The sequence below is a fragment of the Parasteatoda tepidariorum genome, chromosome X1, assembly GCF_043381705.1.
Source record: "Parasteatoda tepidariorum isolate YZ-2023 chromosome X1, CAS_Ptep_4.0, whole genome shotgun sequence".
NCBI classification, from domain to species: domain Eukaryota; kingdom Metazoa; phylum Arthropoda; class Arachnida; order Araneae; family Theridiidae; genus Parasteatoda; species Parasteatoda tepidariorum.
In genome coordinates, this window is record NC_092214.1 from 54,260,878 (window position 1) to 54,288,087 (window position 27,210).

A 27,210-nucleotide genomic window follows, 5' to 3' on the forward strand; every position below is an offset into this window, starting at 1 on the left:
AGACAGACTATTTACGTGATGTCCGGAAACCATTTTGAAAAACTTAAAAAATTGAATGAATGAGTACTTAAATTGTAGTAAGCACCAAAATAAGCATCCATATACACTTTAAAAGGTATTTAAATTTAATCACCAATAATGGAGAATACGCTTTAAGAATTCAGCTTTTGAATTGTGTCAATTTTTTAAGCCAGCAAATTTTCTTAAAAAAAATATTTCTAAGTTAACGTAAGAAAAAATGCGAACGAAAATTGTTCTGAAATGTTATTGAGTTATTTCTATTTTGTTTTTAAAACGTAATTTTTTTACATAAACGTGTTTCTAATTTTCTAAAATAATGGTTTAAGGTTAAAATTTGATAAAATTTTATAGAATAATAAAAATATAGACACAATTATTTTTAAACTATCAATCGACTATTTAAAAGAGTATCAATAGCTTTTTGAATTTTTTTTTTAATTTAAAAACTTTCTAAACTGTAAATAATAAGAAAACCTTTATAAAAGACAGACTATTTACGTGGTGTCTGGAAACCATTTTTTTAGTCATCAACGTTTGTCTACATCTTACAAAATGCAAGTTATAAGCAAACAGAATTACAAGACTTATTTCTGTTGCTATCACAATATCTTCAAGTGAAAGTTCTTTCACGGGTCGATATTTCGTATTTCATCATTTCTTTTGTGGCGTTCTTTTCGCTGAAAGATAAATGATGACAAAACATGTCCACATGCTATTCTTAACCATTTCAGAAAGGTGGCTGATCTTCTAAACGAGATCTATAGTTAAAATGATCGAACGTCAGATTTCGCTATCGGATGCGTTTCTTTTTGGAAAATCATTTCGATTATGCTCTTCACTTTTATCTTTTTTCCACTACTAGGAAAGTATATATTTTTAAAAAAAGCTCATAATGATATTCCCAGTCTATTTCTTACCGTAAAATATTTAGATATATTTTATTTAAATGATATATTTCCTTACCATCATTGAGAATTTTAAATAATATTGGCAATGCAAGTTTACGAGGCTGTCGGCAATGATTAAATCAATCTCAATTATTATGTGTTTCAAATTTGAAATCATTTCTTTAAAGGTAAAGCAATCAATCACTCTAAGGGATTTCAAAAGAGGCTAATGATATGATGTCTTTGTGCTTGATATCCCTTTTTTATTTGTTTCTAAGGTAAGAAAACGATAATTTAAAATTCAATAATATTTTTAGATATGTTGAGAGTAGTTATGTTTTTTAAGTTATCATTAAGTTTCATTAATTAATCTTTATTAATTAATTTTTATTAATAAATTTATGCCAAATTCATATTTAAGAATATTTAAATTATTATTAATAAATACCTATTGTTTAAATATTGCATTTTATGTCATTATAAAACATATTTTAAGCAAAACTAATATGTTGGTGACCGTACAGTAACTTGATCGATAATAATAATCGAGTGCTCTAAACAAATTATTTTAATAACATGCACCTTTATGAGATAAATGAGATAAATGCTTTTCTCGTTTTTTCTCTCTATTATACTAAAAGATTTTAAAATTAGGATATACTTCAGATAAGGATTTACTTCAGATTAGGATACACTTGGATTAGGATTTACTTAGGATATACTTTGGATAAACTTTTAAAATATCTCAAAAATTTTGAAGTATGATATTTCAATATACTGTAAGGAAAATTTTTTAGTTTATTATTTCATGTGTTTGATATCTGTCAACTCAAAATCCACTAATGACAAAATTCATCTGCACAGACAATTCTTTTCTTAAAAGTTATATCAAAATAGATAATCGAGGAACAAAATCATCTGAAAGTTATGAGTTGAGTTGTATTAAGTTGATAAAAAAGATTTTTTTGGTGCACACTATAGTTCGCTATAGGGTTAAAGAAATTTATTATACTATACATACTTTAATTTACAGTTGCAATAAACCTAAATTAAAAAGTAAATTTGAAAAATAAATTACTCGAAATTAAAAAAAAATCAAACTATTTAATTGAAATCTTTTCCGTCTGAATTACATGTTAATTACTTTTTTTAATTATAAAGGTTTCATTAAACTGTTATTTTTTACATAGTTTTTATTTAGATAAAATGTATGTATTTTCTTGCAAATCTAAATATGCATTGAAGTCCTTAAGTAAAATCAAATATACTTTTCTAAGAATGAGGCGTATTTCTTACGCTGATGTATTGTTAAAAAATATGTTAAACCGTAATATCACAAACTTTCTATACTTTTAACAAAGTGTTAAGTTTGATTCAGTTATGGTGCACATTATTCCTTCTTAACTACATGATACTATGGTTATACTTGAAGTAAGTAGCACATATATATAGTACTTCAGTGCAGCGTAAAAAGTATTGAATGCATAAAATCTTATTAAGGTTAATGTAAATATGCCTCTGATTGAAGCAAATTGTATTGAAAGTAAAGATTTTATAGTTTAACCTTGAACCAATTTTTCTGAGGAGTATATTAACGATTTCAATTTTACATAATGTATAAGTTCCTTTTGCATTTCCATAGCTTAAATTTAACTTGAAAAAAATTTTTTCACAAACCTAATAACAATTATTTTGCATAAAAGTCATAAGGCAAAAATATTTACCAAAGAAAAAAAAATATTGTGTTTCACAAAAAATATTTCCTGAAATTGAGATAACAAAATAAAATAATAATAAAATGAAAGTAAAAAGAAAACCGTTTTTCACAAAAAAATATTTTTGGTCATTAAAAAGTAATACTGCGTATTAGTTTGATTCGTTTTAATAATTAGTTAGTTGCCAAACATTTTTAAATTACCACCTTTCTGCAAGGAAAAAGTTTTTTCTGCGCTTCCTGGAAGAGAAAAAAACTATTTTTTAATTTTTTTAATTGTTTAAGATACACTTTCGATCATATCAGCAACTTACTGAAACCTCATGTCGATCAATAATTTATATTATAAAAATTTTTTTACCAGCTTTTATTAAAATAGTCCATTCTTAAATGTGTTTGCATAAAATTAAATTCACAAAAAAACCTTACAATTCAATTAAATAAATTTGAATATTAAATTATATATTTAATATACTTTATTAAATATAGTGCTGTGGTTTAGGTATGTAATCAGGCCTACCTGTAATCTGTCATGACTGTTTTCCAGTGCATGCAGTACAGAGTGAAACATATTCCAAAATCAATTCAGGCAGTTATATTTTTTAAAATAACTATAAGTAATCAGAGGCTTACAAAGAAAGAAAGCGTTTAAAGTTTAAATATCTTAGCTTGCAAAAATAATTTTGGATTTTTTTAAAAAAAGACGTATTAAGTGTTTAATTAATTTAAATAGTATATCATCTGTTTCGGGTTGAATTTGAATCCGATGTTTATAGGGAAGTCTAATGAACTCATTTTGAATTTCATAAGAATGTTACAGTGTATTCTTTTATGTAAAGTGCATACTAAGAAATTTTATTGTTCAATTCTGTGACTAACTATTTCAAAACACAATTCAACAAGTCTTTTTCATAGGGTATGACTTTTATTAGAGTTACAATTTTAATTCCAAGTTGCTTTCCATTCTTTACAAAAGATTTAGCTTTTAATGCACTACAAAAAAAAAATTATTAAGTACATATATTGCAAGTCATTCTATATAGAAGCTTCAATTCTCCAAAAAGAAATTTTTTTATATAAGTTTTTTTAAATGCATCGAATTATAAACTGAGTTATTGCTATCGAGTTCATATACAGTGCTTATTAAAATAATTGAAGCACTTATCATAATATGTTTTGAATGCTTTTATAAAGAGCATTTTGCTTATTACTACTTTAAATTACAATGATTTATCTTCAAACTATGTTTTCAGTGAGGTGCCTTTGAAACCGAATATCCGTAAGATACTGATTCTCTGGACGCAGGTCCTCTGGACACAGGTCCAAAGTCCTTAAAGGAAGTTCTTTTAAAAGTCCTTAAATAGCTTCTTTAAATAACATCCCAGTCAAAAAAAATTAAAATCGTTTGCCTTAAAATCTGTTTTGAAGGATGTAAACAACAATGTAATGAGAAGCAAGACTCATTGCATTTTAGTTAGAAAAATGAATTGTACATTTAACATCAAAAAATTTTCTCTTCAAACTGAAGAAGCAAGAAGCTGAAACAAACTTTTAAACAAATTATTTTAAAATACTCAAACTATTGTAAAATTATGTTTAGGCAGATTAAAATGCAAACAATTTTAATATGAATTTGCTATACATTCAAAATATGATTGTATGTATTTTCGGAAAACGTGCCTCAGACATGCGTAAAGAAATAAAATCATTATTTTTCATTGTAAAATTAAGTAATATACAGTCGATCGGCCTAATTTCGCCGTTCTAGTTTCTATCGTGTAGTTTTCCTTCTAGTTAACTATCTCCCACAGTGTACAGAGATAAGGTTCCGAGTTGAGAAAATATTTCGTCATATATTTGAGTGCTCGTGTTTCGTCAAATACCACGTGATTTTGTGTCGAATTGATACTCAAAATAAATCAATATGCTTCATGGATTGCTGTATCATCAGAAGTGAGAGTTTTATTTATGTGAGTGTATGCAGAGTTAAGAATGTCAATGATTGGAATCAAGGCAAAAAAAAAATAATAATAAATGGTTTTAAGTGTATTCAAAATTCAAAAATTATTTTTCTGCAAATTGTTAAGGCCTCTCCAGAAAAAAAATCTTGAACTCTTCAGCTCTCACTTTTGGAACCTATGATTTAAATAAATGCAAACAGAATTAAAGCACAGTATTCCTTGAAACCTAAAAATATTTTTAATTTTGAAAATTTACGTATAATGAGTAGAGAAATTTACGGAACAAATATTTTAGAAAACCTGCGTAAAGTTTCTCCTTCTTATATTTTTTAAATTAGGTACATTACAATGATTGAAACTTGCATGGAGGATTGTAAGGACAAGTCAAAACTCGGTATCATGAATGTTATGCCTTTACATTTTGTAACACAAATTCCCCAAGAAGCAACCAGTAAGCATTCTTTTCATACTTTCTTTTAAAAGCAATGATTTATTTTATTACCTGATACTCTTTCTTTATTAGAATTCGTAATTAAGCTTTTTTAAGACAAAATAAATTTGTAGATAAGTTATTTTAGAAGTACATTATAAGATTGATCCAGTTCATTTCGGTGACAATTACTTCACATACAGTCACCACGTCGATGACAAATTATTTCTTCACCGACCTGATTCCCTTCTATGCCTTTGAAAATGTTTAATCGACTTCTAAACGACTTTGAAAATGTTTATTCGACTAAATCGAAATCTTTAATTTGTGGTGGTTTAATCGTCGGATCATTTCTCCGACATGGCCATTTCGTCGACATGATCAGTTCTTTAACACAATCATTCTACCACCCAATTTTTCGTCAACACAATGGCTGAGTCAGCAATCACTAGTTCGTCGATAGTCGACATACTCTTAATTTGAATTTATTTGTCTGAACTAAATTTTTATGGTGTCTCTTTAATTCTTTTTGACAAATCGAGTAATTTTTGGAAAAGAAAAAACCTTTTTTTTATGTGAAGACATTTTTAGAAAAAATTACGGCGAAAAATTTAAAAGAAAATTCGCTCCCGTAAGCCAATAAAAAAAAGAGACGCCATTAAAAAGAATATGGCAAAGACATACAAAAAATACACTGTAAATTATAGTGAAATATCTCTCCGAATATGATGTTGATAAACACAAAAAAACTGTGAGAAGAAACACTTTATTTCAGGTTTTACACCAAATCTGAACACCTATGATAAAAAAGCTTACACTGAACTCGAAATACACGAAACGAGAACAATTTTCACTTCGCTTTGACTATCATTTGTATATTGCTTATACGTATTTGAATATAAATTGGCGTGAGTTAGCGGAAGTCGTCGACGTTGCTCTATGTATCAACCAAAATAAAAGATAGCCGTTTATATATGTATGTCTGATTTTTGTTAAGTAATAAAGATAGTTATAATTTAGCTTGTGAATCTCAGTAAACTGTATTAAGTGATTTTATCATGTAAATTCCCATTCGTTTTCGTTTTGTTTAAATAAGTTCGAATTCGTCTTAATACTCTCTCTGTGTGTGTTTGATTTAACAACTAATTGTATTTTAAGTATTTCTTTATATACTCCATCTAAATTAATGATTCTTACTTTATATTATATCTTAAAAGTAACTTTACTGACTCTTATGTGCATCTTATCTTATTGTAATTATAAAATTTAGTGCTACTGAATAGAAAATAAATAAATAAAATGGGGGTGATTACTTTACCCCAAGTAGTGTAAAAGAACATTCTTGAGATAATAGAACATCTTTTCGATGTAAAGTAGTTGTCTCCACTCTTGGGTCTTAAGATGCTGAAAAAATTTCACAATATACTATTTTGTGTCATAATGTAGGAAAAAGACCCCCATGTCGCTTCAACCATCCTTAGTAAAATACACGTTTACAAATGTTTATATTAGTGTCCCCAATGCTTTCGATTTTGTTGCTTTGTGTCAAATTTAAACTTTTCTTGGTGTTCTATAAATATCTCAAGGCATATATGAGTGTTTTCGGAAATGTCATCGTTTTTACAAAATTACACTAGTATCAAAAATATCCTACCGGTACACAAAAAAATCATGAAATATTTGCAAAAAAGGAATCAGATGTTATTAAACGATTTAGGCAGAATCTGCCAATGAAGACAAAACAACAATTCCGTGTTTTAACCCTAAATAATATGGCTACATATGTAATTTTCTCCCTAATTTAAAACCATTTATATTTATCTCATCTAATATAAATTAACAACTTTGAATCTTAATGCAACAATAACTTCATATTTTTTCAGACAAACCATTAGAAGTGTATACGGAAGTGTATCTGGAAGATTTAAACTCATTTCGTCCAGTTACAATGGTAATTTTCTTAACTGTATATTGTACTAGTATATAAAATTTATATTTGTATACTTCTTCTATTGAACGAAAGAAATCCAACTCTATTATTTTAAAATCTTAATTAAAAATGAGCAAAACACTAGAAATATGAGATTTGTTAAACTTGCCTTCATAGCTGCTAATAGAATAAAAAAAGTGGCAAATTTCAGTCAAAAGTAGAGTGCGCCAAAAAAAATGACTACCCTAAATAACTTTTGATCTAATGATCGGAACTTCAAGTTCTAAGAATACATCTTAAAGGTTCGAAGAGGTGACCTCAAATTTGCTAATTAATTAGTTGCGAAATCAGACACAAAGATGTACTTTCTTTGAATAAATATGCCTTTTTTCAACAGATTTGGATTTCTGACCCCCAAAATATAGGGAGTAGCCGCAAATGGGAAAAATGGTCCCCAGAGTTTGATCAGAAGAGCGATCCAAAATTTGGACCTTCTAATGTTAATTTTATTTGCGTATTTTCTCATGTTTCGAGAACTTTTTAAACGAATTGAAAATTTTTTGCACACAATTATACGATTCGTTCATCTTAAAATTATTCCATGCAAACAATTAATTTTAGTAAATATTCATTATTTTATTTAATAATAGTAAATAAAAATTTGAATTGTAAAGTACAAAATTTTTTACATCATTTCAAAATATCCAATTTCACATGGCAGAATACAAAATTTGAGAGAAATTGGTAGAATAGCTCCTGAGAAATCTAATTTTAAATTTACGAATTTTTTAACTATCCAATCGATTTCGTTCAAATTTTGTATTTTACCATATAAAATTAGATACTTCAAAATGATTTAAAAAATTTTAGTCCTTGCAATTCAATTTCCTTTACTATTACTAAATAAATATAGAAAAATAATAAATATTTACTAAAATAAATTTTTTGTATGGAATTATCTTTGGATAAACAAATTTTATAATTGTGTGCTAAATTCTTCTATTCACTTAAAACGTTTTTGAAATATGGCGAAATGCGCAAAAAGTCAAATTAATATTAAGGAGTCAAAATATGGGGACCATATTTCCCATATTGCAGCTAGCTTCCCCCTATATCTCGGTTCTCAAAAATCCGAATCCGTTGTAAAAAGGTATGTTTAACCAGAGAAAGTACGTTTTTGTGTCTGATTTTTTTTTTCGTGCATTGCTCATCCCTTTTTAATTTTGCACATTAATATTGTTCAGCTCACGTATTAATTTATTCGAAAGGTAATTTCATATTATCTCTAGAGAAGACTTTATTGCATTTTTTTCACTACCAATTTCACACACAAACTGCATAATCATTATATATAATGAAAGCTGATATAGCAAGGCTTTCTTCTGAAAAAGTCCGTCTGAGTTTTTGGAAGTTTTTGGTTGGTGTCCTTTCAAATATGATAGTGAAAAGCTGAAAAGGGGAAAAAAACTGTTCAAATGAAAGAAAAAATATCCGATATATATGGAGAAGGTGTATTGACAGTACACCCATACCAAAACTGATTTGCGAAATTTCGATCCAGCAATTTTAATGATGAAGGTGCGCCAAGTTTCAGAAGGCCAAAGCTGATGAAGACACAATAAAAGCATTAATTGATAGAAACCAGTGAAGAACAACTTGTGACATCGCTGAGGGATTAAATTTATTGAGCTCAACCGCTTATAACCATTTGAAACGCTTAGGTTTAATCTCAATTTAATCTCAAAGCTCAACATATGGGTTCCTCATGTTCTTACGAAAAGAAATTTGTGGCTGTGATTTGATATCTTTTACTTGATTCACAAACTCCAAGAAAACGTCAAGAAAAGTGCATCATCACTAGGGACGAGAAATGGATTGTCTAATACAATGTTAAACGCAAGAGATTATTGAATAAAAGAGAAGAATGGACTCAAAGAAAAGGTCAAAAATCACCTGGATCAGTTTTTTTGCCAGCAAGGAAGAATAAGTTTTAGAAACATAGATTCCTGCTACTGCAAGAAAAATGGCAAAAGGTATAGGACCAGAATGGACAGTAATTCAATGAAATATTTATTCACTATAAGAAAATTATCTTTCATTTCCGAAAAGGAAACGAAATTACTTTCTGAACAATCCAATATATTAGAAAAATGAGACCTCTTAATACTATTGTAATTAACCAATATTTTGCATGATATGCAAACGAAATAAAATTTATTAATCCTGAAAATATTAAAAAAAAATAATCTGAGAAACATAAAAAATACATATATATTAAATGTAATATTTGTAATGTGCAAAATGAGATTAAAAAGTTTTCATAAACTTTTTATTTACTTTCAAAAATGTTTCATGTTCATTTGCCGGTGACCACTCTTAACTTTAATTTTCTTTTCTGAAACTCTCATTAAACATCACAAAATGTTTGTTATGGTTCCAAATACTCTGATACAGATGTTATTATACTGCCATCTATTTATTAGAGATAAAACTAATTTATTGGAGAGAAAAACTAAATAAAATTTTACGGACCTTAGGCTTATGTTTAAAATAATGATCTAAATAAATATGATAAATTAATGATCGCAATTTGAATTTCTAATTCGATTCTGTTGAATTAGTTATTATAAATAATTATTCGTAATTTACTTTTTATTGAGTCTTAACAACACAGCTCTTGTTTTAGTTCGAATTCCCAACGAAATTTAAACATTTATTCCAATACTCATCCATGCTTTGACGAAAACATATCAAAATTGTTTTATGTAACGAAAAATATTATATTTCAATTACTATATGCTGGAAACATTTTAGAGCATATTCTATTTATATGTTCTTGGATATAATCTGCTTTTTGAAACATAAGTGGAACTATTATAATTTCATGAATATCCCTGATTATTCTTAAAAACTAAATAAAAATAAAATCCTCATGCATTTTGAAATTTAAAAATAATAAATAATCCAATTACATTCAATCAAGAATCGAGGGGATTTTTTTTAAGATTTTTGTTTAAATCTGTATCTTGTATTAAACTTATGCTTGTTGTTATTTATCTTTAGGATTTTAGGTTAGATTTCTTTCTAAAGCACCACTGGAAAGTTTCAAATGAGATTTGTTTAAGGTATTTAAATGGAGATGACAGCATTAGTGTAAGACCTAGTGGAAATTTCTTTGGACCTATGACAGGCAATTCAGTCATTTTGAAAGCTAAAGAAGTGAAAGAGTTATGGTTACCTGACACTTATATTGGAAATTCAAAAATTGTTGAGACACCAGCTAAAGATTCATCTACAAATTTTATTGTTGTGAAAAGAACTGGAAAAACTTGTTTAATTGATTTTACTTTAAGGTAATCGTCTATTGCAAGTTCTTAAATTATATTAATAAAACTTAATATTATTTTTAGTAAAAAAACAACATAATAATTTAGTAAAAAGTAATTTATCAAGAAAATAGAATGTTATTGTTCAGCGTATATCATATTATATATAACTAATTCAGGTTTGAATAATTATTTATTGATGTTACGTAATTATTTATTAACTAATAATCATTTATTAACTAAAAGAACCATTATTTATTAAAAATCATGAGTAGTAAGCACTGTATTAATCAGTGTATCCTAATTATTAAAACCCAGGAGTCCATTAATATTGTACTTTATTGTTAGAGTTATTAACTCATTAAATGTATCAGTTTGAAATTTAGAGTAAGATTTGCATTTTGCATTATGTTTTCAATTTACTAGAAATGCATTTTCAAAATAATTCATTGTAACAAAACATTCAAGTAAGTTTTTTTTTCCCAATAAATTGTTTTTCAAACAATAAACAATTCTGTTAAATAATTAGTAGTTTTAAAACAAAGTAAGAAATAATTTGTATAATATTATATAATTGTTTTAATAATTTTTATTTATTTATTTATTTATTTTTTCATTTTCATTTTCACGACATTTTAATTGGATATGGAAGCATGATTAATTAATTAATTAAAATTATGCACACAGTTATAAAACTCGTTTACCAAAAGATAGATGCTCTACAAAGATGCTTTTTTTACTAAATTTAAAAGTGATCGAAAATTTTAAATTATAAGGTATAAATTTTTGCCTCATACTAAATAGCGTAAATCTGCTACGAGAATTTTACTTTTAATATATTCAAATGAAAAGATTCCAAATAAAATTCCTGAAAACTGTCTTTAAAAAGAGATAAACCGTGCTTTTTAATACAAATTATAATTATTAAATATCATAATGTCATAACTAGACAATATTAATAATTTTCTGATAAAAAAACGTAATTTTGGTAATAAACAATACACAGTATTTAAACCATTCACCAGATAACGGTTTCCATTCATATAGTAACGGTTTACCGGAGATTCTGATCTTAAAAATTATTATTCTTATTACCACTTATTTAATAAAAAATACAAGATTAAAAAGTAAATTTAACCGAATAAATGATTTTAATGCCATGCTCTAAGGTAACATCATAAAATAACCAAATTTTACCTCATTTACCTAATTTTTACGTATAAAAAATTATTTGATTGTCAGTTTTACCAGAATTATTACCTTCGGTAAAAATTAACTTGCTTTTTGGTGTCGTGTTTTCATAAGAGCGAGAAACACGATAAGTATGTTCTGTAGTTTTGATCATACTTTTTTTTCTTAGTGTTCAGTTACTCATTTTTGGATTATTTCAAATGTCCTATTTCAGGCTAAATATAATTTAATGCATTCATTGTTCAAAAGTTTTTTGCCATACATATAGCACATATCATTCATATTTTTTTTAAATTTTGCATTTTAAAATAAAAATTATCTTAAATTAATTCATTTAAGTTAATTAACTTGAACTAATTAATTTAAATTAATTAATTTAAATTAATTAATTTAAATTAATTAATTTAAATTATTTAATTTAAATTAATTAATATAAATTGATTAATTTAAATTAATTTATCTTATAAAATTTATCTGTTACACCCTCTTATAATGCAACCTAGGTTAGCTGCTATTATATCTTGTCAAATGGATTTCAGAAGTTATCCTGTGGACATTCAAGTTTGTCCTTTTATCTTAAGGAGCTGTAAGTATCCCTATTATTATATATACTATTTAAAAATTATGAAAATGTATATTGGTTTTTAAATGGTGCATATTGAAGCTGAATTTTCATCTTTAGGTTTTAAATTAGTTAATTATAACATTTGAAGTGCAAACAAGTTTGTATTTTCTTCGTGTCATTTTTTATCTTTTAAAGACATTTTTTACTATATTTATGTCATTTTTTTGATTTTGAATTATTTAATGTAATATTAGATTTTAAATTTTATACATTTTTATCACGGCAAAAATGAATGTTTTTATTTCAAAATATATTATATTAATTTGAAATTAATATAACCCTTAAAGATCTATCCTGTACGATTTATGCGGGTTAGTTATTTACTGAATATACGCATAGTGGTAATAGATTCATTTCATATATAATAAAACTTCAAACTGCCGACCGGCCTGTGTAGGGGGCAGGGAACTCTCCTTGCATCAGAAAGGTCCTGGGTTCGGTCCTGGGTTGCATCAGAAAGGTTCCCGGATCTCCGGATCCTCGAATCTTTCTCCTTTGCGTGTGAATGTGACCCGCCTTATAAACGGGTTGTGTGAATGGCGTGGCAGAAGTCGAGTTCATGGCCATAGATGGCGCCACTGAAAAACAGGAACATTCGCACCCCACTGCCTAAACAGGCATACGACAAAAAAGAAAAAAGAAAAAGAAAAAAAAAAACTTCAAACTAATTCAAATATTCTCTCCTCTAAAAGCTGCAATTTTAATATTAAAAACATCCATTGCAAACATAAAATTAGATCTTAAATTTAATAATGCAGTTTACAGCGCATGGATTATCTTTATTTTTCAGATTAATGTTCATAATAAAATAAGTTTCTTATGTTTTGAACTATTTTAACTAGAAAAAAATAATACTTTCAAATTGCATCAGGTTTTTAATGGATAAAATAACAAAATTACATTTTAAAATTATTTTTTAAAGTTTTTTTAATCGATTTGTGGTTTACGTCTTTAAGGAAGTGTATGTTACATCACATGACCTAAACAAAGCAGAAAAAAGGTTTTGTGAGCAAGATCTTTAAAGTAGTAAAAATATTTACTAGAAATACTGTAAAAGTAAGTTTTACTTACAGCAACGAGATTTAACTTAGATCTTACTCTTTTATTGTATATGCACGAAGGCCTGACATATTTTCTTGAGTAACATAACGCAAATTAAAATAAGCATTTAAAGCTTATTATTTAAGAATTATAAGCATTAACAGCATAAGAAAATGGTATAGCTCAAAACAAGCCACATAAACAAATAAAAGGAATTTCGGTTTAAAATTATTTTCCTCCAGTACATGAAAGAGACAAAAAAAATTTTTTTAAGGTCAAGTGACAGTTTTAGCAGATTTGCAGATTCTGAAAGCAAAGGATTCAAATTTGCAGTTTTTTTTTCTTTGGTTAAATTTGCAACAAAATCATCAGTTCTTCTGCCTTTGTGCCATTGAATGGGCAACGAATTGCCATTGAATGGGTAACTAATTGCCATTGAATGGGTAACGAAATCATAGAAAAAAAATAATTACCTTCTGAGCTTCTAATGAAAATTGGATTCAATAAACGTGAATTTCATTCATCTTAACGCCAAAATAAAACAGCTGTGTATTTACCGATGTTTGAATTTTTAAAAAAAAAATTGCATGATATTAAGTATTGATTTGAATTGCATGATTAATGAGAAAAAAATCGTACATTTATCACAGTACTTTATATTTCATTATTAATTTTAAAAAATAATAATTTTATAATCTTTAATTAGGCTAGTCGCACTTTGAGTCAAATTTTTCCTGAAGTAGAGGAAGCTTGACGCAGGTCTTATTATTTTGAAGAAAAAAAATATGTTTCAAACACTTCATAATTTATAGAAGAATAAAAATTTGCCTCACGATATGAGTTAGTGAAAGTTTTTCGGTTTTATTTTTTTTAATGAAAAGGTGATTTTTCTTTCATAAATTCCTCAAAATATTAAGTCATCCTTTCTTTTATGAACATTACAATCTGTAAATCATTACAAATCAAAATACTATCTAGTGCTTTTTATGCACTTTAATTGTTTTTTATTATTGTCGATTATGATAGTCTGATAAACAGTTAATGTTGTCTTAAGGAAAATATACAAGTTTATCATTTTCCCCTTTCTTCAATTGATTCATGCACTGAGAAAATAAGCATGGTCAAAACTACCAGAATATGATAAAATTTACCGTGTTTATGGGAACACTAAATAGATTTGTAATTTTTACTTAAGAGCTATAATGATTATTTCAGCAAAATTAACAGTAAAACATGGTTTTAAAATATGTGATGAAATTTAGTAAATGCGATAAAATTTGATAATTTTATCGTGACCTTTTAGAGCATTGCATAAAAACCATTGATTTGGGTATATTTACTCTTCCGTTTTGCATCTTTTGCTAATTATATGGTAATAAGAATTATAATTTTGAAAATAAGAATTTTCGATAAATTGTTACCATTCGGGTGGAACAATTACTAAATTAATGGTTTAAATGCAGTATATTTTGGTTTTTATTAGCAGAATTATGATTGTTTTATTTTACCATAAATGTCATTGCTATACAATACGGTAATTTTACCAGAATTTTTTTTCCATGTGCATAATTACTTTTGTTCAAATCGTTTTTTTTTTCATGAAACAATTGATTTTTTCATCATATTAATATTTACTTGAATACTGTTAAATATAATAAATAATGTTCACTTTTTAAATATTTTCTCGAAGCTCATATTACGAAATGACGTTTCTTGAAAATTAAAATTCACATGACTACGTATGTTTTTATAATTTAGAATTTAAAGCTTATTAATTAAAGTAATTTATTGATTTTCTGCCCACTTCATTAGAACTAATTAGTTGTATTTATATTTCATATTTGATCGCTGACCTCTTATGCTTACTGGGCGACACTTTGTTCCTGGTTGTTCGGGCGTGCAAGAAAGAGTTGTTGTTGCGTGCTTTATATTCCACACGTGTTACATATTTACCTTTGTCTTTCTTAATAAAAAACAAAACTGTAATATTAGAAAACAGTTAAACAAGGAAAGATCACTTTTGCGTACTAAAGATTTACCACTTTCAATGGTATTTTGAGACTATATTTCCTTTTTTTTCGCTTGTTTGTTTTGGATGATTTAATTTTTTATAAATTGAATTTATTATAAGTTTTTTCATCATTTCAGAATCTACTTTTAGAATCTATCTTTTTTATCATTTCAGAATATACGAGTATTGGGTTCGAGTCGGGTACTCTTGTCTGATTTGAGCCGAAATGATATGAATTACATTATAATTAAAAAAAGTTTTTTATTTATATAGCTTTTTCATCATTTTCTATGTCTGTCTCTAAATAATTTGAGCATTTTTTCGTGACAAAATGTATCCAAGCGTGAATTTTTTGCTTGGATAAATTTAAGTGAGTTGTTTACAGTTTTTCTAACAATTATTAGTTGGTCATATTCTCATTTAATCTGACTGTACACGGAATTTATTTTGTTTGAATTAATTCAGACTCAGTCAAGGGTTTTGCTATCATTAGATTCATTGTTAATTTTCTTATAAAATTCACAAATTCCTTCCTAAAAAGATTAAAAATAAGCAATAAAAATCTAAGCTAATTTTTAAAAAAACACTTATATAATAGCCAACAAAGCTTTTGTATGCAGTTAAAAGTTGAGTTGTAAGTTNCTTAAGAATAAAAAACAAAATTGTAATAATAGAAAACAGTTAGACAAGGAAAGATCACTTTTGTGTACTAAAGATTTACCACTTTCAATGGCATTTTGAGACTATATTTCCTTTTTTTTCGCTTGTTTGTTTAGGATGATTGAATTTTTTATAAATTGAATTTTTTAAAAGTTTTTTATCGGTTGATCACGATTTCAGAATCTACAGGTATTGGGTTCGAGTCGGGTACTCTTGTCTGATTTGAGGCAAAATGATAAGAGTTACATTATAATAAAAAAAAAATTTTTTATTTATATAGCTTTTCCATCATTTTCTACGTCTGTTTCCAAATATTTTGAGCATTTTTTCTTGACAAAATGTATCCAACCTTGCATTTTTTGCTTCGATAAATTTAAGAGAGTTGTTTGCAGCTTTTCTAACAATTATTAGTTGGTCATATTCTCATTTAATCTGACTGTACACGGAATTTATTTTGTTTGAATTAATTCAGACTCAGTCAAGGGTTTTGCTATCATTAGATTCATTGTTAATTTTCTAATAAAATTCACAAATTCTTTCCTAAAAAGATTAAAAATGAGCAATAAAAATATAAGCGAATTTAAAAAAAACACTCATATAATAGCCAACAAAGCTTTTGCATACAGTTAAAAGTTGAGTTGTAAGATTTGTAAATTCACAGAAGAGTCAAAATGAATAGTAATTTTCACTAAACAATTAAACAAATTACAACTTACATTACAAAAGTTACATTAAAAACGAAAAATTAAATCTATGACATTAGGTTTTATCTGGATTCTGTGTCTTGTAAAAATAAATCAATCAAATATTAAAATTTTGCGTAATATTATTATAAAGTTGTTGTTTTTATAAAAATTACTTTGTTTCTACAAATGTAACAATTGGAAGTTTTTCAATTATTCTTAAAAGATGAAATTAAACTAAATTTAGTTTTACTCTTATATTTAATATTTTTATACTCTATTTTTAATTGATTTTAGTTTCGTACCCAAAAGAAATGGTAGTTTATGTATGGGACCAAGAGGGACCTCCACCATTTAATCCAGAAATGAGAATGCTACGGCATAGAGTTTCCATTAGCAAAGGAAAGTCAGAAATACATATGCTTAACAGTAAGTAATAGTAAAATTATCCATAAAAATTGCAATATATAGCAATAATAATAATACCATAAAAATATCTTATGACTTTCATGTTTAAAAACGCCATATTTCACTGTTGAATCAACAGCACAGAAGTACCAAAGTATCAACAGTGTAAAAGAAAGTTATTATTATATTGCTTTTACTAATAAGTTTTTTTTATATACATATTATATCAATGTTTCTCTTGCATATTATTGTTAATAATATTATTATTTCATTTAGATTCAATATTTTTTTTATCGATTGTATATTATTTGCTTTTATTTTAGATAAAGCAAGATATAGTTATGATTCCATTAAAAAATTTTGCTTTAGCTACAGATAAATATTTATTTACGAAAAAGCACATTACAAGTAGTTGTTATATATAAACAATATGTAAGACAATTATTAGGAGAGAAATAAGTTATAGATTTATTTATCGATCTTTCTACAGCTCATAGGTCCGTATTTTGCTTCCAACCGCCGTTGGCTCAGCTTCTGACTTAAATATATTCAGTTATAAGCATGTAGGCTTGAGCTTTCTCACTATCGGGCTGAACGTGGGAGGTTCTTTTTTTTATTCTTGTAATTTTCAAATACAAATCTAAAAAATTTGGAACTGTTAGCATGTCCAGTAATGTAAGCTTTCTCTTTAGAACAATTTCCAATCCTATTTCATCCATATTTGACGAACTCCAGTTTTGTGAGGATTTGTATACTTAGCAGGTTTAATCATTTAGTCTAAATAACAATAAATAAAAAAACATTTTACATTTTTTTTTCATTTTGTTTCATTGATTAGATCAAACATAAAGCAAATTGTAATTTTTAGCTAATATGGGTGTCCTAAAATTTTCCAATGGTTTGAAAAATAATCTTAAGGAAAAGCGGAAAGAGACAAAAATATACGGCTAACTGAGTTTAGCTCCGGAAACCAGAGTTTTTCTTACCAAGTTTCAAAATTTGAAACGAGGATCGCCAGCAGATGGTGCTGCTGCTTGGAAGAATATCAAATGCATCAACGGATGCCTGTTTGTTTCATCCCCAGACTGATTATGTTATTTTCGCAAATGCATTCTGAAAGCATTATTTAACAGATTTCTTTGCTAGCAGCGCCATCGGTTGACGGAATTTGTAACTAATCTTGAAAGTTGGTGGTAAATAATATCTGGTCTGCTTCGTAAGAAAAAACAGAAAATGATTCATTTCTCTTTCCTTCTGTTTTTTGTTAATTGATTTGTCAAATCATCCATCTTTTTTGGGACATCCGATAAGAAAGTAATGTATTCACACTTTCTATAAGAAATATAGAAAATTCTCTTTCATATTTCTTTCCACTTTACTCAAGTATTAACTTAAAATACGGTTTTGACTCGAGAAAAAAAAACAATATGATTTATTTTATACAAAAATATGAATATTTTTTAAAAATAGGGCACAGAACTCTTTTTTAGGAAAATTATGTTGAGCAAAAAGAGCATACTAAACCATTTTAAAATTCTTCATTCTATTCTTTTGAACATAGCGTGGCATGATTCAGTTACATCATTAAAACTTTGAATTATTTTAAACTTTATTTTGAGAGGTTTTACTACCCTATTAGTCTAGTTAACTTCGTTCTCCTGCTTAACTGAATTCCTCGCGTGTAGTAATTATTTTTTGGAGAGTAAAACTTGAACAGATTTTATCTAGTGAAGTGGAAGCTAACAGCCGAAAGAAAAATCTGTTTATAATTTTGTTGGTGAAAAATGTTCAAAAATTTTAATTTCACTTAGTTTGACAGTAAAGCAAACTCAATAACATCTTTTAAAAAATTTAAAATATTGATGTAAATGACAAAATACAATGATGCAATTGCATTTATTTTATTTTATTTTATTTTATTTTATTTTATTTTATTTTACTTCATTTTATTTTATTTCATTTCATTTTATTTCATTTTATTTTACTTTATTTTATTTTATTTTTTGGTAAGCACTTTGATGAAATTTTATGATAAACAATATTTTTTTAAAATATTCCACTTGAAATTGAATACGCTTTGATATTTGTGAGCAAATCAAAAAAAAAATATAGAAAAGGATTAAAACATATGAATTTAATACAATCTTCAAAATACATGCAGCTGCATTCACAGTTTTTTTAAAAACTGTCTAGGCTTTTCAGTTTTATTAATTATTCCAATTTTATTTATCATTCCACATATTTCAAAATACAAAAGACAATGTATGTGTATGCTTTTATTTATAATAGGATTAATAATTTCTCTTAGAAAAATAAGCTTTTTTCGAGCACTTAGTGTGTTAGAAAAGTTAAAATAATGTTTTGAAATAATTATTTTGCACATTTAAATGTTAAATCAGTATATTTTAAACTTATTTATAAAGGGCTTGGTGCAATAAAGAAATATGCCTTATTTTATATTGTTCAAGAGAAACTTTAAAAGAAAAAAAAGCATGATTTTCATATACTGGCGAAATTAATGTACTTGTATGGTAATGACATTTCTAATAGAAAAGAGAAAAAAAACACAGTTTTGATAATAAAACCAAAGTATACGGTATTTAAATCATTCACTTAGTAATTTTTCAGTTCGTATGGTAATGGTTTACCGAAAATTCTGGCTTTCAAAATTATAATTCTTATTACTACACATTGAGTAAAATAACAAAAATAAAAATAAATTTAACCGAATTAATGGTTTTTATGCCTTTCTCTAAGCTATCACGATAAAACTACCAAATTTCACCACATTTATTATCAATCATCATGGTAATAAAACCATATTTTATTGTTTTATTTTCCAAAAGTTATTACCTAAAAGCTTCGGCAAAAAAAAAATTTTTTTTGGTGGAACCGTTTGAAGAGAAAACCGTTCTCTTCTAAAACCGTATTTTCGAAAAACACGATGAATTTTACCTTATTTTGGTAGCTTTGACCATACTTTTTTACCTCAGTGTACTACTAGTGATTTTGAAAGCATGTTGAACCGTAGCATTGCTCAAATTTTCTTGTACCTCAGTTATCTATTCAATTTAGCATAATTGAATTAACATAGTTACGTAATACTATGGTTTAACTTATAACTTGTACCTATATAATGCCTTTTTAAGAATGTATGAAACTTGCCCGGTTCAGCATAGAACTTATTTTTCTGACATTGTAGTGAAAATTCTAGTAACTTTTAAAGTATCTATCAGGAAACAATATTAAGGAGACGGTTGATGTGCCTTTGTGAGACACAAAAATGTGGTTTACCAGTTTATAGCTCCAAGTTCTTCATATGAAAAGAAATAAAGGCTAAATTTAATTTTTTCAATTAATATTGCTTAACAAAAGAAAATATCATGACATGGCCTTTCTGGAAGTGTAATGGAAATTCCGTAAAATGTATTGGAATGTCTGGAAATAATGCTAGAGAAAATTTTGATGTGGAAATATCTTCTTTGATGAAAGTGGTTTACCACTGTATTGTCCCTTTCTCTTCACATAAAAAGAAATTGAAACTAAATATTAATTTCATGGAATATTGCGTAATTTATTGATTGAAATACACGTGACAAACATAAATATCTTTACGTGATCTGTCATGCAGAAAAAAATTCTCACTGTCTTATTTACCAAACGACTACATTCTCACGTGACTTAAAAAATTTTAAATCACATTATTATGTTTTCATAAACTTTAATAACTTTAACAAAAAACTTTCATGTCTATTTTTAAAAAAAAATTTGACATGATTCTTAAAAAAATTTTAAATTGCATTATTATGTTTTCATGAACTTTAATAACTTTAACAAGAATTTTTATGTCTATTTTTAAAAAAAACATTTTGACATTATTTTTAAAAAAATGTTAAATCACATTATTATGTTTTCATGTATTTTAATAACTTTAACAAAAAAAAACTTTCATGTCTATTTTAGAAAAAAAATTTGACATAATTTTTAAAAAAATTTNTTAATATATATATATATAGACAAACTCAAAATAACTTTTATTCTTACAATCAAATTTTCATGTATCCTCACTTCATTTCATGTAAATGTCACTTTAAAGGTTCAAAAGGGTGATATCAAATATGATAACTAATGTTTCCATATTTACCTAATTTTTCCACAGATTATCAAACAATATTTTATTGTTAATTTTACCAAAATCATTAACTAAAGCACTTCGGCTTTTTGCGTTCCCATAGAGTCAGAAAGACTGTACATTTTACTATATTCTGGAAGTTTTGACCATACTTTTTTTCTCAATGTGGAAATAAGTGCAATCTGAAAAATATGGTCCCAATAGTTTCACCATGACAGCGTTTGAAAGTTCAGACCCCTCAATGTTAATTTCACTTTTTATGAATTTCACCGTATCATGAAAACTTTTCAAGTGAATTGATATATAAAACTCATTTAAAAAACATTGAAACTCATTCATCCAAGGAAAATTCCACACAAAAAGCTAGTTATTTATAATAGCTATTTATAATTATTTGTCATATCATTTGAACATGATCAGAAAATTTTAAATTGCAAAATAATAAAAGTTTTACATCAATTTAGACTACATATATTTAAGTAGCAAATTGAAAAAAATTGGGTAAAATTGGTCGATCTTGATAAATAATTCATTTTCATTTACAAAAAGCTGAGGTTTTCGTAAATGAAATTGCCAATTTATAACATTTTCATAGTCAGCATTGTGAGCACTTGCTAAAACTTAACAATACTTAAACAAACTTACAGTCATATATACCTGTTAATAATTCGCAACAGTTACAAAAATAGCATATTATTTGCAAAAAAGCACTAATTCATGCAACAACGGAGCCTCCAAGCAACAGAACTCAGAAGGAAACTTAAAAGATATGAAACTTAAGAGAATCACGAATTGTTAAACATTGAATAAGAATATCAATAGCTTTCTTTTTATAAATAGTTCCTGATATGGTTATTTAGTAGACTTTTGGAATTTTGTGTCTTTCATAAGTAAAACTATTTTCGTGAGTAATTTTACGAATATCCTACAGACAAAAAATAAGTTCAAAAATAAAAGGTTTCGATCATTTTTAATGACGTCTCGATATGGGAATATACTTCAGCATAACTAAGAATCACACTTCACATAAATAATTTAAATAATTTAAATTTCTGAATTACCTTGTAAATTGCATATCAAACTTTTTTTTATTAAACATTTTAATTATTTAAATGTGACCTCACCTTATTTTATTTAGGGAGTGGACATCTGGATGGTAACATGTATGTGCTTCGTTTTTGCGAGTCTTTTAGAATTTACGCTGCTCATCAAAATGGAAAAGAAACGCTCTCGAAAGCTTCAAAAAGCAACTGATATTTTAAGCTTGGTACACTCTTACTATTTTTATTTCTTATGTATTTATTTTAAGACAATTTCCATGAATTTTATTTTGTACAAAACCAATAGAACTTGTATCATTTGTTTTTCTTTCTGAAATAATGTAATGTAATAATCATTTAATTCCTAATCCGATCTCTTATAATACAAAAATAACTATTCATTGTTAAATATCTTAGAATGTTCATCAAAAATAACTTAGAAAAAATTCATGTGATTAGGTAAGAAATTTATTCCTTATGAAATAATTTTATTTTTAACCGAAAACTAAAGTTTATTTTTCCCGGAACAAATTATTAAATATATTTACTTTTGTAATATTTTTTTTAATTTCTTACAACAGTTCTTTTAAAGTACTGAAACTAAATATTATTTAACTTATGAGTAATTAGTTGGGTTATACGCTGTAGAATATACTGAATCAAATTACGGTATAAAGTAAATCATCCATAAAATTCATTTTACCGGAAAATCTATTTTTACTGCAGAATATTACACCGTAATTTTTTTAGTAATATTTAATTAGAGTGATTCAGTGATTTTACGGTAATTATTAGGGAAAAAACTTCTGTTTTTCAAATTTTTAGTCCCATTACATGTTCCGGTAAAATAGATTTTACTGTAAATATATATTTAACCTGAGTACAGTAATTTATGTGCAGGAGTAACCTGAGTGCAGTAATTAAAAGAGTGCTTTACCGTAGTTTGGTCCAGTATTTTTCTCAGTGTACCTCATGAAATAAAATATATCCCATCTTTTCTTTTTAATTTACCAATTTTTCTAACTTTATTTAATTTATCGACTTTTCGATTTTTCTTTTAGTTAAGAAATCGATAATTTTATATAAAATACATTTATTAAATTTAAACTTGTTTAAACTTATTATTTATTAAATGTTATTATTAATTTAAATGAATTATATTAAAATTTCATTAATTGTAAATTTAATTTTAATATTGATCTTTTTTAAAATTTATTTAACCACGTGCTTCGTCTCGTCAAAGTAGTGATAAGAAAATGAGTAAAATGAATTAACGAACAACAATAAAGACGAAGAAACCGTATTTTTAATCATTAGAACTTGTTAGTTCTCATCAGTAAACATTTCTCTGTATCGAAACATTTTATTCGTATCTAAAATAATAAGATATTATGCTAAACAGCTCTTAGAAATTCCTACAGTACTTGGATAACAGCAAAAGGAAACAGCTTGGATTTTTACTTGGATAACAGCAAAAGGAAATCTAAACTTAATAGTCTATAGGAACACTGTAAAAAATTTTGAATTAAACTATGGTAGAAAGTACCGGCACCATAAGTGGGTCATCCGAAAATTTTATGGATAGCCTAAATTGCAATTTTTACCGTGAAATTTTAAATGAATATGAATGAAGAAAAAAATTTTTAACTACTTTATTTTGGATATCCTATTTTAGTACAAATATAATTCCGATAATCTAACAGATTTTTTAGTAACTATTACACTGTTTTTTGATAATTAAAAAATACCAACATTTTTTTTGCTTGTAATCAGAGCGTGAAAGAAATGAAATCTCACTTGTCTAGAAAACAATATTGAACACGTATATCAGTTTCCAGCTTTTACCTAATTATTTTCCCAACTAATTACTTAAACTGGTATACACTGTAAGTAATAAATGCAAATTCTATAGAAAAGTATGTATTTTTTACTGAAAAAACTGAAGATTAATAAATTTAAAAAATTCTGCTTTTTATCGTTACCCGCGTGCTGGAAAAAAAATCCCGTTTTTTTACGAACTTTCTCCATACATTTGTCGGTTTGAAACTGTTTTTGACAGAAAAGTTTTCCTCAGTTTTCAACCTAATCATAAATGGATTAAAACTGTCTATTCAAATTCTAGTTTTTACCTTGCAGTTTTCCAATGAGACGACCCGGGTTCAAATCCCGGTGTTGGCTGGTCATGCGAATTCTCCTCTTTCCTCGCACCGAGCACAATGCTAATATTGTTATTTTATCAAGTTTTTTTGTTAAAATATCATGTTTTTTTTTAAAATAACAATACTGATCTGCTTAAAAAACAGGCATAAAATAGTGTAATAATATGTAGCGAGCATAAAATAAAGTAATGTATAGGCATAAAACAGGTTCATGAAATAATGGAATATTTCTTTGAAATAAACGATCTTATGTTGGCAGTTTTTTTCTGTCAGTTTAATATTTTTTTAGAGAATAAGATAGTTTTTAATTGACTAATTATTTCAAAGGTTAAGAAAATAAATATTAAGATTAATTTCTATGGTTTTCAGGCATCATCCAACCATTCTGTTTCCGGAGGTCATAAACAAATAGTCTTCAACAATCTGGAAGAAGAACTGGGTTCAAGAAATCATAATTTGTGGAAATCAACAACTATCACTTTATCAGCTGTGAATCGGGATGTTGGCTGTCGAGATTGGCCTCAGACTATTGATAAATTGTCAAGATACTTTTTCCCAATGGCTTTTCTTCTATTTAATGCTTTCTATTGGCCAATTCTTCTTAGTCGATGAGTTTATGTAACCAAATATCATTGCATAAAATCATTATTTCTTTGTAAAAATATCACATTAGTTGATTAAATATCCAAAACGGTTTCGATACTTTTGAAATCTAAAAAAAGTTACGTCCATCATTACATGCTATGTTATAAAAATAAGGAATATATCTTTATTTATCAATATTACTTTAGGACTTATAAAATTATGACAACTGCCTAAAAAATTATATTTAAATAAAAGGCTTTGCAATTGTAATATCCTTGACTCATAATTTATATACAATACGACATTTATATTTTTGCCTTATTGTTCTTTATATTGAGCTTCGTAATCAATTATCAATTCCTATATTTCGATTATTTTCAAACATTAAACACGGCTCATATTATATATATATATATAAAATTCACATTAAGTAAACGTGTGTATTAATACTGACAAGCAATAGCAATGTTTCTTAAGTTCTGTAAAGTAGTTTCTAGATAAAAACAGAGAAGCAACAAGATATAAATTACCGATTGGGCGTGGAAGTTATGTGCAAAATTATAACTCATCAGATTTTCAAATACAATTTTCAACGTTTAGAATATATAATCCAAACTTTTTGTTATCTGTGTTTGTGAAAATCTGTGCATGTGGATGCTACTTTTGCCCAACTTGCCACTTATACAAAAAATGTGAGCTATCATCTGAATCGACGTGATTTAGCATTTTTAAAGCAGCATTAATTGAGGGGAATAATTTTTTGCTAAGAGAACATAACAGCAAGAAGTTAAAACGCTTATTTTACTTCAATTGTAATCAACAATTAGCGTCACTTGCATAAAATCATAGTTGCGGTTCAACTTTCGTCTTCTCTTTGAAGGCGAAAAGTTGAAAATTGAAAATTTAAATATCAACAAATAGTAGACAGTCAGTAAGTAGCCGAAAAATTTTTATTTTTTCAAAAAAATTAAATGCATGTGATAAAACCTTTTGATGTATCATTTCATCTACAATTTATTTATTTTGCGGCAGTATGAGCAATATGTGGATATTTTAAAATAACCCACTACCACCCGAGGTCTTCCTCTCAACATAAGCAAAATATTGCAATTTGATCATCAAAACTGAATCCTTAAAAGAAAACTTTTGAAATAAGTTGTCAAATATTTCAAAATAACTTGAAATTAAATTAAATCTAGTCATTGAAACGTTTGCTCCAAGCGATATAAAAGAGATTTCTTTTGTTGAGGAGGGAAAATTGCTCTTCGTGTTGCTATAGAAACCACGCCACACGCCGTGAAATCAAAACATCTGCGCAAAACAGCTCAGTTTTCCTCTTTTGAAAAAAAAATTCTCACGCTATTGTCGGCAGAAAAAGATTTGTTTCATTGACAAACAAAGAGATCCGACATAAAATGAAAAAAATTATTTTAAACGTATTGAGGCGAGCATTAGATGGAATTATGACTTTGTTTAACTTTAAGTGCATGACGGATTATTTCTTACAGAATATTTTATTGAATATGATTCATTTTTGTTATTCAAGATTAGTTAATATATAATTTCGACAAAAACAGTTAAATTGTATTCAAAAAAGTTTATAAAAAGTGTTTTCGTTATTCTTAAGATAAGCATTTGGCAAAATTTTCAAATTCTTATGCGAATAAACGATACAGTTGTGTTAACGAGCTACTGGGAATTTCATTAACATACAATTTAAAATTTACAAATATAAAACATAATAATGAAAACTATAAGATTTGCAAAATAACTAACACGAAGTTGTGATTTATTATGACTTTATACAGCATTGTTTTTGTTTGATTGCTGAGAAGTTTAGATTGCAGGGTGTTTCGATATAATCGCTCTCAATTTGTATTTTTATAATCCTTGTCGAAAATACTCATTCGCAGTAAACATTAAACTGTATACATATTCTGAGTTTATTTCAATACCAATTCATACAAGCTTTTGTTTCAAAAAGAGGGAAAGGATCTAACTCCAATTTTATTTTTATTTTTTATTTATTTCCTTTTTTTTAACTTACATCTCATTATACCCTAGATTAAGGAATTTATGCTGACTTTATGTTACTGTTATTTTTGACTGAAATTTAAAGTCAACCAGAAATACTTGTTTTCGATAAAGCAGTTAAAAGTCAATTTTTGTAGGAAAGTTGTCCCAAAAAATGGCATCAAAATTTGTGTTTTGCAATATTTGCGCAATAAAATCTTGACATCGACGAAACAGCGAGTCAACTAACAGTTCAGAGTTTTTAAAAATCGAGCACCACACAAAGAACAACACGTTTTCATTGTTGAGCAATATTTTGGGCATTGTTGAGCATTATTACTTGGTCATACAATTTCCCGCAATAGTTGCTTGAATCGGTCGCCTAGATGATGC

The 27,210-nt window shown here is 26.7% G+C and overlaps 1 protein-coding gene across 1 annotated transcript; it reads left to right on the plus strand.

Moving 5' to 3' along the window:
• The first annotated feature begins 731 nt into the window (after positions 1-731).
• LOC107450090 (glycine receptor subunit alpha-2-like) lies at positions 732-25,074 on the plus strand. Its single transcript, XM_071187263.1, has 9 exons — positions 732-1,186; positions 4,922-5,034; positions 6,897-6,964; positions 10,007-10,296; positions 11,964-12,046; positions 16,778-16,909; positions 20,264-20,457; positions 22,159-22,287; positions 24,589-25,074. Exons 1-9 carry the CDS (start codon positions 1,143-1,145, stop codon positions 24,829-24,831), a joined length of 1,296 nt encoding a protein of 431 aa, XP_071043364.1. The 5' UTR covers positions 732-1,142; the 3' UTR covers positions 24,832-25,074.
• The last annotated feature ends 2,136 nt before the right edge of the window (positions 25,075-27,210 follow it).

What these genes read in the sequence shown, in the direction of transcription:
- LOC107450090 (XM_071187263.1), top strand. Translation starts at nt 1,143, where the DNA reads ATGATGTCTTTGTGCTTGATATCCCTTTTTTATTTGTTTCTAAG. An exon ending in AATTCCCCAAGAAGCAACCA is followed by an intron (nt 5,035 to 6,896) that starts GTAAGCATTCTT and finishes ATATTTTTTCAG; the next exon opens with ACAAACCATTAGAAGTGTAT. An exon ending in CATTTCGTCCAGTTACAATG is followed by an intron (nt 6,965 to 10,006) that starts GTAATTTTCTTA and finishes ATTTATCTTTAG; the next exon opens with GATTTTAGGTTAGATTTCTT.